This window comes from Aspergillus alliaceus (assembly GCF_009176365.1).
Source record: "Aspergillus alliaceus strain CBS 536.65 unplaced genomic scaffold BDW43scaffold_5, whole genome shotgun sequence".
NCBI lineage: Eukaryota > Fungi > Ascomycota > Eurotiomycetes > Eurotiales > Aspergillaceae > Aspergillus > Aspergillus alliaceus.
In genome coordinates this window covers 363,645-379,014 of record NW_022474688.1, presented here as the reverse complement: position 1 = coordinate 379,014, position 15,370 = coordinate 363,645, and the positions used below count along the sequence as shown (strand labels likewise).

Here is a 15,370-nt window from a genome sequence, read left to right as displayed (position 1 = left end):
GGCATTGAAATATCCTGTGACCCTGTCCTATAGGCTATCCCAGGCTTAATATCCTAAACTCCAGATGCAGAATGGGATAGAATAAGGGGTTAAAAGGAAAGGACTTCTTTTTCGCTCCTTCATGCTCGAACCAAGCAACGAAAGCTTTTATAAAATTATGTTTCGATGTCAACGATAATGTAATGGCCGTGTAGCCATGTAGCCCTTTGTATGTGTACAAATATTGGTTTATCGTCGCTGGATGCAACAAGTTGAAGGATGGTCAGCTCTAATATCAATTGAAGAAGACAGGAGCTCATCTCCATTCCTCCAAGAATGTATCTCCTTCTTTTACTGCCGCGTTCACCAGGCTATTGCGCCAAAACCGTCCCCGTTCCTCCACGTCCCCGGCCCGTGGTACTAAGGTCGGCCTCGCTCACAGTTAAGGCGCTCAGATGAACGCCAATTCTGTCGTCGCCAACTGCTCGCACCACCTCTTACGCAGGCCTGCGAGTTTTCCAGACCAATCCGTTAGGTCACAGTAGCACCGTCACGACAGCCAAAAATCCGGGAACGATCTTGCCAATCAGCACACTGAGCTAGTTTACTGATACGTCTGCTTTGTCCTCAGGATTTACCACAGCCACGGAGACGTTGGAGAGCTCGGGATCAACAGCGAGACGCTTTGAGAGTTCGACACTATATGTGTATTAGTCCATACTCCGTCGGGTATAGGATGTTCAGTTGTATGTCCTATGAATTGTAGGAGAGCTCAATACAAGATAGGTGAGAACTTACCACCACATCATAGTGTCACTCGGCCTTTCAGTACTAGAATAGCTTGTCTGTTCTGTTCTGGAGATCCAGTTTCCATTCACCAGGCTCTCGGTACTTCCAGATTTGCTAAATTCGTCACTCACACTGCAGGCCAGGTGTACGAGAATGTCAGCTCTGCCTCTATTACATGGTCCAAAGAATACTGTCAGGATTTATAATTCACTCACTTATCCACTCGTTTTCCAAGCGCAATGATTCTGCCGCTGTCTCTGTCTATTCTCTGCAGAAGTAGGAGACTTAACAGAAAATGTGCTAGATGACTATACCTTGGTTGCAGCATGTGTATTTCACTCTTCCCAATCGGAGTTCAGTAGTATGGCCTGGATTGGCGGGAGAGACCCAGCAGCAGCACGCTTGTTGATGGTCTCTGCTGTCCTGCGCACGGTCGCGAGACTAAATTGGTCAAGAGCCAAATCTCATGGGAGTGTGTTGTCGACTCGACGTTCCCAAGCTCTTTGGTGACACTATCGGCCATACTCGCCATATAGCGTCCATACTGGCCCTTAGCAAGATCAGACTAGCGCAGGATTCGGCGCACAATAGCAATACCAAGTCTGCTATCAGTCCCTGTGACCAAGACCGAGTTATTAACAGCACCTATGCGATGCATCTTTTCAGTATACCAATCCTTATACAATCCTCGTCAGCAATCAATCTCATACATATTATTTCAGAATCTCACCATCCTCACCTTTTCAAGACCAACAACTATAAGCTAGACACCAAGATGCTTAGCAACCGTGCTCCCCTTAACCCTCCTCACATTCACCACAGCCTCACGATCCGCCACATTCGGATTCAAGAGCACCGTCCTTGGCAATTGGCAACAAAGGATCCATGATCGACGGTCTTGCAAGACCCACCAAATCACAACTCCCACCCCCCAAGGCAGACTCCATACCGCGATGCGAGCGAAACCCACCCATAAGCAGCAGCGGCACTTCTGGGAATTCGGTGCGAATGGAATTAGAAAAGTCGATGAAGAAAGCCTCACGAGCAAGAGTGCTCGCCTTCTTCTCGGCCTGCACCTCCGCCCCGGGCCCCGTACTAAACATTGGATCCTCAAAGCTACCGCCGCTCACCTCGAGAAAATCAATACCTGCATCGGTGATAGCGCGCAGCTGTTCCACGCAGTCTTCTAGATCGGCATCGGCTGCAACGTCAACTGAGTTCAGTTTCAAGCCCACGCAGAAGCTAGGTGGTACAGCTTCACGGATGGCGTGAATGATTTCGACGACGATACGGGTGCGTGCGGTGGCGTTGCCGCCGTAGGCATCTGTGCGGATATTCGATCGAGAAGACAGGAATTGGGTTAGGAGGTAGCCGTGTGCGGCGTGTAACTCGACACCGGCGAAGCCAGCGGCAGCGACTACGCGGGGGGCGTTGGCGAAGCGACGGACTGTGTCTTTGATCTCGGCGACTGTCATCGCTCGAGGGATGCCAAATACGAGGGCATTGAGGACCCGTGGTACAACGGCGTTGCCTAGGCCCATGGGTACTGCGCTGGGGGCGATTGTCCCCTTGTTGAAGGCGATCTGTGGTCCTGGGTGGCACAATTGAACGACTGTCTTGGTGCCATTGAGTGAAGAGACGCTTGCCCAGGCTTTGAAGGCAGCGAGCATCTTTTCCTCTGGGAGAGATGGATTGATCGTGAAGTCTTTGGGGTCGCCGAGGTGGTTGGGGTCGATTTGTACATTAACTATTCGAGTGTATTAGATAGATTCGATGTGTATGGTTGTTATGGTAGTGAAACTCTTCTAACCTGATATTACAAGACCCCAACCCCCCTTTGCCCATTCACCGTATATATTTAGGCATTCTCTGTTTCATGGTAGGTTTTCTTTGTCCCCCAGGCATTCTGCCATGGCTGGCTTGATGAGGCGATTGGGAGGGTTAGACCGCATTTGAGCGTGATTGGTTTGGCGATGCTAAGCTCCTTTATGTTTTGTCTGGGGCACGCTGCTAAAGGAACGGTCAGATTGGAATCTCAATCTGAAGCTATCAGTATTAAGAAGAAAAAAGGGCGGGCGTAATTTCAAAATTGACAATTGTTTGCTTAGGGTTGAAAACGTTTACTTCCTTATATGTAAACTCTTATGAGTTGTAATACAACTAGATGGTTTGAAGATAACAAGCGAACACGCTAAAATTAGGAGTATATTAGAGTCACATGATATTCTTGCTCCGATCAACTCATTAAATTATATGAGAAGACAAGAGTGTCTTTCAAGGAAGCCATGACGGACCTGCGGTTGACAAAAGTCGGACTATAACTCGGCATAACTGATGATCCAAATAAACTTAATGGAGTTGGCATTTAGGGCAAGGCTAGTTAATCCCGGCTGTTTATATATATATATTTCCCGAGATACTCTGCAGCTTACTTGATATCCCGAGGGGCGATCCAGAATCGACTTCGTTGCTGATATACTCCGTTATACTCAACGATTCGTTCTTCTCATGGAGCATATCACGCCATATACGGACACTCTGGGAGACCACCATGATTTCTCTCGACTAAGTGTTTATTGGGCAACCCACAGATTTCGATAGATCAATCTCAGCCTACATGTGTATATATACGTATGGACACTCAATAGTCGCTGTTCAATAGCTATCTCTTTCAAGTATCTTAACAGTACTTGCGATTTCTCACCACTCAAAGATCATCTTCAAGGGAAAGAAAAACCCTAATTACTGAAGGCTAAAGTCGCAGTAATGGTGTCCGTGGTTGCTCAGTTGGCGAACCCAGGCGAGCTGGTACTCCCAGCCGCAGTCTTCGGCATTCTTGCCGGGAGCAAAAGACGACTTGAATATGGTGCTAACCTATCCAACAGTTTGATAAAGAAGGAAAGGCAGCGCTGGTGCCGGGCTACGGCGGACGCGCTGACTTGACCTTACCCGAGAGTTCAACCGAATGGACCATGGCACAGCCAGATACTGTTCTCAAGGTGTCGCAAGCCTTTCTCCAGGCGAATCTGTCAACCTACAGTCTTGGCCACTCAAGATACTGGGCAGACCTATGGCAATTCGCACTCGTTAAGACACAACTGAACAACATGATGCAAAGTCTCATCCCCGCGGTTGATGACAAGCTTCAGTATATCGTGCTGAAGGTCCTTGGCACTGACACTGGATCATGGAAAGAGATCAATTTGGACGAGTCAATCAGAATGATCGTGGCTGGTTTGTCCGGTCGGTCCACTGTTAGGCTTCCACTTTATTGCAACAAGGACTACCTCAAGCGGACTCTCTCCATTATTGATTGTGTGACGAGTACAGCAATTATTGGCAACTGCATCCCGCTAATACTGCTGCCCATTGCCGCGTGCCTGTCCAGCTTGCATACTTGGAGTAACCTGATCAAGATCAAGAACCACATCACCCCGCAGTACCATGAGCGTATGGCCGCGCTGGAGAAGGACACAGATGACCAGCCTCAGGACCAGCTGCAAGTAATGCTACGCTTTGTTCAGAAGAAGCGCTCACAGGAGGATAACGAAATCGGCATCATAGCCACCAGTTTAGCCGCTTCCAACTTCGTGAGCATGCATTAAACCTCCGGCACCGCAGTTCAAATGCTGCTTAACATCATTGACTCCGACAAGGAATTTAATACAATTGCCAAGCTACGTGAAGAGGCTAAACAAGAGCTGGATAGTGACAGCTGGGCCAAGGAAGAGTTCATGCGTATGAACAGCCACAACAGTGTCGCCCGTGAATCTATGCGTGTCACCTTCCCCTTCAGCAATCGCGGTCTGCTGCACAAGGTTATGAAAGAGGATGACATCACTGATAGTGGCATTCCCCTGAAAAAGGGCACCATCGTTGCCTTCCTCGCCTCCCAGGCGCAAAGGGACCCGGCCAAGTTCCCGGAATCAGACAAGCTCGATCTCTGGCGTTTCTCATGCATGGTGGAAAAAGAGTAGGAGAAAGGAGAAGCGAAGAAGCCCGCTTACAACGCAAATTCCTTCGTGGCCACTTCGCCGGACTACCTGCCTTTCGGTCACGGTCATCACGCCTGCTCGGGACATTTCCTCGTCGACTTTGAGCTGAAGATGATCGTTGCATACATCTTGAAGCTCTACGACCTCGGGTTTCCCCGCGAGTACAACGGCAAGCGGCCGTCCAACAGGCAGGTTGCGGAGCTGCAGGCGCCAAGAGTAGATTGGATCTGTTCGCATGTCCCAGGGAAGCCTTGGGTGTTTTTGAGTGGATGTACGGTTATTTCAGCTTCAGTCTTGTATTCATTTCATTGTTTATGACCAGGTTATGTGTCATATAGCGATGGTAGATTTTCAGGTGTCACCTTTTATAGCTGTAAGCACAAGCTGAAACCAAAGCGTTCCGAAGTGGAGATATCTATACCATGATAGTGTCCAGAAGCGATCAAAGAATATAGCATATGTACAAATCGATGGGAACGTGACCAGTGCCCAGGTCGGTCTAGCGTGTGATTTAACTTCTTCTGCAGATTTAAATTTAGATCTTCTTCCCAAGGCAACATCTTCACTTATTCTGTCCTGTCACTCTTTACGAAACCCACTTGTGCACGTGGCATCTACTGGGCAAGATTTATTTTCTGAAGAATCGTCTAACTAGCTGATTTGCGAGGGTAATTTCCAGTGGGGGTGGTTAAATCTTTCTTTACCTTCACGCGTCCTTACAGTTCGGTCCTGACAATGGGCCAATCTTCCGCTATTCGCGGAGTTTCATATTAATCACATTGCGCCGCAGGACGGCCTGACCTGTTTAATTTGCCTTGCCTTTTCTGGATCCTTCCTTGGTTTCGGATATGAAGCAAACCGCATCCAAGTTTCCCCTGGCCACCAACTGGCTAGGGCAAGTCTTTCTGTTCCGGTGGCAAGTGTCTTGGCTGCATAAAGTAATCCAACTCCAGCCTGTCTGCTGAACGTTACTGGCAGTTTCCGAATCCTGTGCGCGTTGGATCAGGTTCACGACATATCTGTTGTTATGTTCGGTCCGAAGATTCGCCGAATTGCAGGCTAACTCGTCCAAGTCTCGCTACTACTGGTTCCATTTGGCAAGGATGCCAGTCGAACCTTGTTTTCTGGTGGTCCAATTCGAATCGACTGCCTGTATAAAAGATTTCTCCAATGCACGTATTAGTAGCGTGCGGTCAAGCTGACGTGAGATCTATTGGTTGCTTAAGTGCCATCTGATTCACTTTACAAACGCGTTGTTCAACCAATTTGGGTAGATATGACCCAGCTGTGCAGCTAATACCGGAGATGTTATCCACATTTGGCAACTGAGTAGGAAATCGTTATACCCTATCACCACGTTGCCACAACTGCTCAGTAATTACGCTCGTGTGACCTAGCCTTTCGAGTGCAAAAGTGACGACGTCATTCTCGAATCCCATGGACATCACCAAATATTTGCCGCAGAAAGAAGCATTGCTTGTCAGGCACGCCCTCCAGAGCGACTAGGCACGGGGGACCCAGGGCGAGAACCCATCCGCCGATCACCAGCAACATGAACAGGAGCGCGCTCGCATGACTCCGTTCCTTTGTACCTATTTGATTCTTAATATGTGCAGTGCGGCGCGTCGACCTAGGGGATCAGTACCTGCACCGCCGATGATCATGTCACGTTGAAGAACCCTCTCTACTGTAAATTAACAAAAGAAAAGCACCTAGTGCTTTCACTGAGGCTCCTCCCAAGCGGAATCCGAACCGGCTCTCGTTAGTATCCCTGATACATAAGTTAGAATAGACTACCTCATGGAAAATGAACGTGCTCACAGGACTAAGTTCGGTCTTTTTCCGACTTGGACAGATGAAATGCTTAGCTCACTGTTACTCTCCATATTCCATAGGGTCGGTCGTCTTGACAAGATGCTGACGTGCAGAAGTGTAGCACCTTTCACGCTTGCCCTCTTTGCTGGACGTGGAATGGTCACTCTCATCAGACTCATCACTCTTTCTCCGTTGGTGTGCCTTGTAAATCAAATTGAGAAATTAGTTGTTATCAACCTTGCAAGCAAATTGAAAAATCCCTGGTATTTATTCCCCTGTAATTTCCGTGTCAATGAAAGGATTCGAGGTCGGTTATATCTGCTGCCCGAAGATCCTCGCAGAGTTTTGAAAATACTGCCAGCGGATCAGGATACCCGAGATGTACGAACGGACTACCTTAGGTATACATACTTTTATCTTCTTTATCTAGAAAGAATTCTCTGGGAATGACGCGGGTTGAGTTGAAGTTCCCAAGAGCTATAGCTCGAACAGCATTGACCTCCTTGGTAGTCCATTCAGAGCCGGATGAACCGCAATGGGCTGGGCTTTCTTGAAGAGCAGTAGTCGCCAGGCTCCCTGCATTACGGATAAATTCCTATGCCACGGGCTGCCTTCGTTCGGCCTCTGTAGGGCTAAAAGGCACGGAGGTGGTGACCATGGTTAATATAGGACTTAAATATCGTACACAAAAGGTCGGATAATCAATCTGTGGATCTACCTAGATGCGATTATACGAGATAAATACTATTTAAGCACGCTTTAATCAATGAGTATACCTAGTAGTAACAGTTAAATTTTGGCAGTTAAATTTGTGACAAGTCTTATGATTGCTAGTAGCTTTGACCGTGAATGGTTCGAGTACATTCACAGTAGCCAGTGTCCTTTTAAAGAGTGGTAAGCAAGTAGAGTTAGTCTTTTAGACTATATCTATAGTCATGCACCCTAAGCGTGCCTATTATCGCTGCTTACCGATAGATTCTAACAACTCAGGCAATTGGAGCAATTCAAGAAGTAATTCACGCAAGTTTGGATGCTAGGAATCCTGTCAATTCCCTTGATGCACTACAGGGAATGGCAGGAAATAGTTAACCCTCGGGCTGGATGACTAAGTCTGGTCACTGTGGCGTAATAATACCGTACCACCATGTGATCTGCCGATACAGTTACTTTCCGGATGCCGTCACTTCTCCTCCTTCGTTCCACTTATCAAAGGCTGTTACACCAACGGTCGCTCTCGCGAAGAGCGATAGACGATCCCTGCAGCCATGGAGACTGCACCGCTTACCTTGGTATGTCATCGGCCACTGGAAAGGTTTTGCATCGTACACGCAGCCTGACAGAACCCAAGGCTCATACCCACGCTCGAAATGCAGTTCTGGAGACCCGCAAGTCAAATCCAGTCGCTGCAAGCGAGGAACATGATCTGGCAGCTGGCGAGTTCGCCGCAGCGGCTCAAAAGAGCTCTGATCACGAAGTATGCTAGCTCATTATTCACCACTTTTAGTGTTAGTCGAAGCTGACATAGTCGTGCGCATCACACAGGCTCTGAGAACGTTACAACTACTTGAGCAACATCACAAGAAACTCGCCCAGATCTTGCGTTTTCAGCATGAGAACCCATCCGCCGCGACTTCAAATACACTGCAATTGACGACGGACTCGGGGGGAGCGAAGACACAGGATACCCAGCAGCACCCACCGAAGCTGATTGGACATGCTCGCTTACCGGCAAGGGAGACTTCGTCCATCGCAAGCAACCTTGCCTCGGCACGAGGTATCCCATCACAGCCCCGTCGCGGCTCCCCGGCATCGCCTACAATTTCCTCTCAGCAGGCAGGTGCGAAGATGACAGAGGGACCGGCAAAGATCAGGACGGGCGAGGCGAGATTACGAGAAAGGCAGGCCTATGCGACCAAGGAACGTCCTAGCCGGACTTCATCGAAACAGCCATGGTCTCCGCCCGCGGCGAGTCCAACCGACGTCACATCGCAGCAATTCGTACCTCCGGACACCGAACCCTCGACCCCCAGGAACGGACAAGTCGCCACAGATGAGCCTTTTCAACGGTTCTACTCTACATTCGGAGGACTCATTTCCAAGATATCCGCACCGTTGGCTTTTGCAGGCCTCCCGTTGGGTGCAGATGTGTCGGAACAGGCTGAAGCAAGCCGTAAAGCATCCGCGGAGACGAAGGTGGATCGCCACTCTGCAGTTTCCGATCGTCAAGGCCCACCCGCAGAACCAGACGTTAACAAAATCTTTTCGCGTGCCGCTTTACGAGCTGTTCGAGATTCCACGGGTGGTGGAACGGGAAACACAGCCGAATCTTTCTACGTGGTGCCTACAACAGGTGGGACCGTTTCCTATGCCGGAATCCTCAGCAGGGCAGAGAAGGAAGCTCGAAGGAACAGTTTCGACGAGGGCGACGAGGACTTTGTGGATGCCCGCGAAACACCACCGTCACCAGAAATGCGGCAGAGCATGACGGGAAGCCGGGGCAGGGGTTCTCGGGCCAAGGACAAACTCACCAGCATCCAGAACCCGAAGACACTCGAGGAATTGCAGATGGAAAACCAAGCCTTGAAACACCTCACGGACACCTTATCCAAACGCCTGCACATGTGGGAGGTGAACGCACAATCGTCTTCCATGGCTTTGCAACAATCCTTGAGAGCAATGCATCATCAAAATGCCCCGTCCCCGGAGCATTACCCTCAGTCTCCTTCTGCCACTGCTTCACCTATCGCTACGCCAGCCGGCCCAGATCAAGACCGACGTATCAAAGAACTCGAGGATCTCATCCAGCAGAGCGAAAAAGAGCTCGACAAGGTTGGTCGCGAGAACGAGAAGCTGCGAAATGTCCTGGGGCGGTACAGAGATCGGTGGGAGAAACTGAAAGAGGGCGCCAAGACCCGGCGAGAGGGCAGGTCAGCTGCGGACAGGAATAGCTATGCAGAACCGCCCACGCCAGTCCGCACCGACAATGCTAATCTAACAGGTGAGACCGAGACCACGCAAGTCAAAGCTGACGATGGAACGGGAAACGATATCAACTCGACCAATGAAGCGGAAGGCCGGGCCGACTCTTCTACCTAAGCTTTTTTGACATCAGATCCAAAAGTGATGTGTCGCTTTTCTGGCTTAAGGCCTTCATTCGTGGTGCACAGAGGATTGCTTTCGCGGAGATGTACGATGCCCCTTCACCACACTCATCTTTGTCTGTTTATGTCCAGTTGTCATGAGCTATTTTTCGGGTTTATTATGGAGAAATATTCGGGTCACAAAAAGCATCAGTCTATCAATCACGGGAACTACGAGTTATGTCCACCAAAATGTGCCATACTAATGATAACGATGGAGCAAATACATGTACAATTCAATTCAACTCAATTCAATCACTGTACATAAAAAGTAGCATTGCCCCTAATATCCTCCGAAGAACTCCCCACCAGGACACCAAAAGCCCCCGGCTCAACAACATACTTCATCCGCACATTCCAGAGCCCCAAGTCCTGCACCTTGAGCGGAATCCCGACCGTCTTGCTCTGACCCGCAGGAACCACCACCTTCTTAAACCCCTTCAACAGCCGATTCGGCACCACAACCGACGCAACCTCATCAACAACATAAACCTGCACAACCTCCGTCGCATCCCGACTGGCATCCGTATTCCTCACCTCAACACTAACCGTCACCGTATCCGCCGCCGTAACATTCGTCTTATCTAGCCTCACATCCCCATACTCAAACTCCGAGTAACTCTTCCCATATCCAAACGGATACCACGCCTTTGGAGTCCCCAGCGCATACTGGTGTCCAAAGACCAGCGTTCCATTCGCCGCAACAACCCCCGCATCCCCGATCTCCCGTGCCGAATTCAAATAATCATAATAGATCGGCAAATCACCCACGGAGTGCGGAAAACTGACCGATAACTTGCCGGAGGGGTTGTAGTCGCCGAAGAGCACGTCCGCGAGCGCATTCCCGCCTTGCTCCGACGGGTAGAATTGCTGGACGAGTGCGGAGGTGCTGTTTGAGAGCCAGGGTTCGGTGACGGGTTTGCCGCTTTGGAGGACGACGATTGTGGGGACGCCGGTGTCGATGACTGCTTTGATGAGGGGGGCTTGGGCCCCGACGAGGTTGAGGGAGTTGACGTCGACGTGTTCCCCAGTTCTATGGTTGTTAGTTAGTCTTTTGTGTTCTTTTGTATAACTTATGGTTAGGAAGGGAGGAGGATGGAGGGGGGAGGGGGAGGGAGGGGGATGTATTTACGTTGCGTTCAGGCCCACCCAGAGTTCCTTCTGGTCCCTGGACCAGGTGCCCACGACGACGACTGCTACGTCGGAGTTTTTGGCTGCGGTGATGGCTTCATCGAAGCCTGTTTGTTCGTTACTCCAGCGTTCGCAGCCTTGGGCATAGTTGATGGTTGCTTTGTCGCCGACGGCGGCTTTGATGCCGTCTAGTGGGGTTACGCCGCGGTATTGGCTTTCGTAGACGACGTAGTCGCCGTACTGTTAAGAGATCAGTTTTGTTTTGAGTGGTTCGTCGATGTGTTGGATGCTCGGTGGGACGTGTGGAAACGTACATTCATAAACCCGTGCGCCATGGGCCCGATGACAGCAATACTACCGCTCTTCTTCAGCGGCAACGCATTATTGTGGTTCTCCAGCAGGACAATCGACTCCTTATCCAGCTGGCGTGCCAGATCCACCGCTTCCTGGGTGTGGATGAGCTTATTCCACTCGGACTTTGGGGCGCCATTGTAAGGGTTCTCGAAGAGACCCATTTCAAACTTGGCGCGGAGCACGCGGGACACGGCGGTGTCGACGATTTTAATATCGAGTTTACCACCATCGATCAGGTCACTGATGGTCTCGAAATTGCTGCTATCATTAGAGGCATCAACTGATCGGGTGAAATGAAACATACTAAGAACCACCACCCATCTCGACATCATTTCCTGCCGGCAACACGGCAAGCGTAACGGCCTCCTTGTCGATGGGGTCAGCACGGCACAACTTGAAAACTGTACAGACTCTGTCCGTTGCGCCTGCATCGCTGGTAACCCAGTACTTGAAACCCCATTCTTCGCGCAGGATCTCGGTGAGGGTGTGGTAGTCCGCCACGGCGGGGATGCCGTCGTATCTGCTGTTGTCAACCCGGAGCTGGAGGTAGTAGACGGATGTACACTTACGAATGGTACGCACTCATGATACTCCACGCGCCGGCGTCCATGATCGCACGCTTGAAGGGCGGCAGCCAGCTATATGGGCCTTGATCAGTCGTGCTGGGCAGAGTGCAATTTTTTCAAGGAGGAAAACATACGTTGTGCGCAAATATCTTTCTCCGCCGTGAACAGGTGCAGTGTTGAGCCCTTGCTCGGGCTGGGCGAAACCCACGAAGTGCTTGACGTTGGCAGAAACGTTGCGGCTTTGAAGAGCCTTGGTGTAGTGGTAGCCGATTTCCCCTGCGAGGAATGGGTCTTCTCCGTATGTTTCCTCGACCTGGATGACGGCTGTCAGCTATAATTTGTCCAGGAGGTGTATAGGGTTTGTCGTACTCGTCCGAAGCGCAGTTCACGGGCGAGGTCAACCACCGGCCCCATCAGGTGGTTGACGCCGAGGGCCGAAGCCTCCTGGGCGATAAGGTGGGCCATCTTCTCAATCAGCTGAAGGGGTATATTAGCTTGTCTAATATAGACTGTCGTGTGTAGGAGAGGAATAGCTCACCTCCAGGTTGAACGAGGATGCGAATCCAATGGGGGAGTTATAGATCGTCGCATTTCCAATCAGGAATCCGTGGATGGCTATACGAGTACCGGATTATAAGCACAAGAACCGGTGCCCGAATAAGACGAAACATACACTCAGTCTGCACAAGCGCGGGAATTCCCAGAGTTGTGTTGTGAAGAAGGTAGTCCTGGGCCCTCTGGACATTGTCCGCGATGTAATCCCAAGGCACGGGGTAGCCAACTAGAAATCCGTCGCCCGTTAGTAACTATCAGGATGATTCTTTTTTGACAGAGAAATATCATACCGTAAAACATTCCAGCCCTATTCTTCATATTCCATTCCAAACCCGTAAGATTAAACTCGCCGGTAGTCTCATTCATCCAATTGGTAATATCACCTACGCCAATCGATTAGCACCCGGTGGATAGAGCGATAGTAACAAAAAGCACCTTGAATCAATTGAGCCATCTTATCTTCAAGCGTCATTCTGCCCAGCAAGTCGGCGACACGCTCCTCCACCGGGGCACTGGGATCCTTGTAGCGAGGCTTCTCATCCTGAGCGACAGACAGGTGCGACAAAAGACCCAGGAGCAAAAGCCCCTTGGCAAAGGCACCGGAAACCATCTCTGTTAACTGGACAGCGTTTCCTCGTCAATTGTGTAAATGTATCGCCTGCCACAGAGAAATGAGAATCGGAAAAATTCCCGACGAGGGGGAATGCGACGACTTTAAACCTCAAGCCATGTTTCTCAACATAGCCTAGCCTGCCGGAGAAACTGCTATGAAAACCTGGTAAAAGATTATACCCCACGTAGTGACCGCAAGGCTAAGGCTAGCTCCAAGGGAACTGCCAGTGCGTACTCCGTATATCGAGCAAACTTTGATGTCGAGGGTCCGGTGATTCTCCGCGTCGGAGCTTGACATAGAGTGGATCGAAAGGGATCACCGGACAAATGATGGAGGAGATCGGTTAATCTCCATACATACAGAGAGTACTATCAATCCGGCTAAAGCATACGGCTAAACTGCGGTATGTTGAATTAATCAATAGTCCACGAATGACCTGATGAAGCTTGTCTCCGCAATTCATTAATTGAATGCTGAACCTTGGCTGCAGGATGGCATTACGGCTAAAATGCATGTACGATCCTCCTTTCCGAGTGATATCCTAGACGAAAGCCTTTGTTGTATAATGGATCATGATCCCATACGATTTTACTACCCCTGAAGATCTCAAGTTGTACGTCCGGTGCTGTGAATCAGGGTCGCAGGCTAAATTTCCATGGGTATACGAATTGACCGTGGCCCACAAGTATTCAGCACGTATCTATCCATCTCCCTATCATGAGCCAGCACTAAACCCACTAGATCTTATCTCATATAACAAAAAGTGGATAATTCCACTATGAATGCGATCATCAATTTCACTGACACTGTCTATCAAAAGCACCTATTCTAACACCGCCTCCCGTCGCTCGCTATATGTTCGTCGGCATCTCGACCATGCGCTTCCGATCATCTAAGTCCATCCATCGGTCGGGATTGTATTCCTCGGGGTGAGGGAAAATATCTGGATCCCGATGAGCCGAGTAAATTGTCATCGATACACTGGTATCACCCGTGGTCCATTGAATCTGCGCACCTTCCGTCGAGATCCGTCGTGGCAAACCAGCCGAAGTAGGGAGTTTCAAATGCAATGCTTCATCCAAACAGGCGCGCAAGAAAAGAAGGTTCTTCACCTGGTCATATGGCACGATCACTTCGTCTTCATCCAGGGCGCGGTCAACCTGGGTCCGCAATCGTTGCAGGTATTTTGGGTGCCGGATCAGCATATCCAGGACTTGGGTTAGGGCAATGGCGGTAGTATCAGCACTGGCGTTGATGGCGCCTACTTCAGCGACGATCTCACCCCATTCCAGGTTATTGGAACATCCTGCCTTATCATCCATGAGAGAAGAGAAGAAGACGTTCAACTTCTCCCCGTTCTGGTATTGCTGCAGCCGCGCCACGGCTCGGTGCTAGATCACGTAGGTCCAGGGTTCACTTTCTTCCCAGACGCGCCGCCACTTGGGAACCAGCTTCGACAGTCTAGGAAGCCAGTGATAATACCTGTAATCCCAGATGAAGACAGACTGGACTGCGCATACGCAGTGTTATCCTGTGACTTATGATAACCAGCACGGCACGTCGTTCCATCCTTCCTCTGCGCGGTGGCCATATCAGACCCTACTCCAACAGACCCCAGGTCGAGGAAAGGGTAATGTTATTAATCGCCTCGATCGTGAGCGTATTAATCTACCGTGGGATCCTCAGGCCGTGGCTCCGTCTCTCCAGGACTCAATGGGGCCGTACACCGCGCATCCAGCGCATCGATAAGCCGGCGGGTAGAATTGGCAACTTTATGTTCCCATCTTTCAAAGTTCTTGGTGGCAAAAGCTGGAGCCATTCACTTACGCTATTCGGCATGCTCTGCTTTGTCGATAGAGTCGAACGGGGCGTGTGGGTGCCTCACGTCACGCATATTTGACATCTTTGATACAGAGTGTGCTGTGCCTGTAGATATTTTTGACAGTGCTGAGGTGTAGTATATGAGCTTTTTCGTGGGCTTCATGTAAGTCCGTCCTTAAAGCGATAGCCACAGGAGCTCAGTTAGCAGTAGGAGAGGTCAGTGATTCCGGCAAAAGGTGCGAAATTTGGGTATTTGCGGGATCTCATGAGGTCGTAGAAGTAGTATATGACTGAGAGAATAAACAAGTATCCTGTTGCGAGGGAGAGGGCAGCGATGGCTGCTAAAGCATAGATACTTAGCATAGTTATGTATGACTCTTGTGATCTTGCTATGCTGAGGATCGAGCAGCGTCCGTTCACTTTCCCCACCTTTGTTGATATGTTCAGAGACTGTCGGAATATGGATATCATTTTCCGACAGTGACCCCATATTGGGCAAATGAAGCTATAAATTATAGACCGCCATTTCGCATTGATAATCCCAGGCCGAGCAATGTTCTGTCAAGTACTTTGATATGCTCTCTTCACAGCCTCAGCCGGCCACATGAGACA

The 15,370-nt window shown here is 49.9% G+C and overlaps 5 protein-coding genes across 5 annotated transcripts; 2 read left to right on the top strand and 3 right to left on the bottom strand.

Moving 5' to 3' along the window:
* Positions 1–350: 350 nt before the first annotated feature.
* Positions 351–3,097, bottom strand: BDW43DRAFT_297291 (uncharacterized protein; the record flags this gene model as incomplete). The annotated part of the gene is made up of 12 exons (XM_032044362.1): positions 351–447; positions 481–486; positions 520–578; positions 618–678; positions 984–1,076; positions 1,108–1,181; positions 1,211–1,318; positions 1,355–1,455; positions 1,540–1,665; positions 1,697–2,515; positions 2,579–2,637; positions 3,063–3,097. The coding sequence occupies 12 exons, from the start codon at positions 3,095–3,097 to the stop codon at positions 351–353; spliced, it is 1,638 nt and encodes a 545-aa protein (XP_031904419.1).
* A 437-nt stretch (positions 3,098–3,534) lies between these two features.
* BDW43DRAFT_307101 (cytochrome P450) lies at positions 3,535–4,745 on the top strand (the record flags this gene model as incomplete). Its single annotated transcript, XM_032046175.1, has 3 exons — positions 3,535–3,576; positions 3,654–4,358; positions 4,425–4,745. The coding sequence occupies 3 exons, from the start codon at positions 3,535–3,537 to the stop codon at positions 4,743–4,745; spliced, it is 1,068 nt and encodes a 355-aa protein (XP_031904418.1).
* Positions 4,746–7,843: 3,098 nt separating this feature from the next.
* BDW43DRAFT_297290 (uncharacterized protein) lies at positions 7,844–9,674 on the top strand (the record flags this gene model as incomplete). The annotated part of the gene is made up of 3 exons (XM_032044361.1): positions 7,844–7,867; positions 7,927–8,052; positions 8,121–9,674. The coding sequence occupies 3 exons, from the start codon at positions 7,844–7,846 to the stop codon at positions 9,672–9,674; spliced, it is 1,704 nt and encodes a 567-aa protein (XP_031904417.1).
* A 299-nt stretch (positions 9,675–9,973) lies between these two features.
* BDW43DRAFT_297289 (putative beta-glucosidase) lies at positions 9,974–12,934 on the bottom strand (the record flags this gene model as incomplete). Its single annotated transcript, XM_032044360.1, has 11 exons — positions 9,974–10,751; positions 10,851–11,089; positions 11,164–11,461; positions 11,508–11,723; positions 11,773–11,841; positions 11,904–12,082; positions 12,139–12,246; positions 12,308–12,384; positions 12,443–12,550; positions 12,615–12,707; positions 12,760–12,934. The coding sequence occupies 11 exons, from the start codon at positions 12,932–12,934 to the stop codon at positions 9,974–9,976; spliced, it is 2,340 nt and encodes a 779-aa protein (XP_031904416.1).
* An 854-nt stretch (positions 12,935–13,788) lies between these two features.
* On the bottom strand, positions 13,789–14,528 carry BDW43DRAFT_307098 (cytochrome P450; the record flags this gene model as incomplete). The annotated part of the gene is made up of 2 exons (XM_032046174.1): positions 13,789–14,295; positions 14,355–14,528. 2 exons carry the CDS (start codon positions 14,526–14,528, stop codon positions 13,789–13,791), a joined length of 681 nt encoding a protein of 226 aa, XP_031904415.1.
* Between the last annotated feature and the right edge of the window lie 842 nt (positions 14,529–15,370).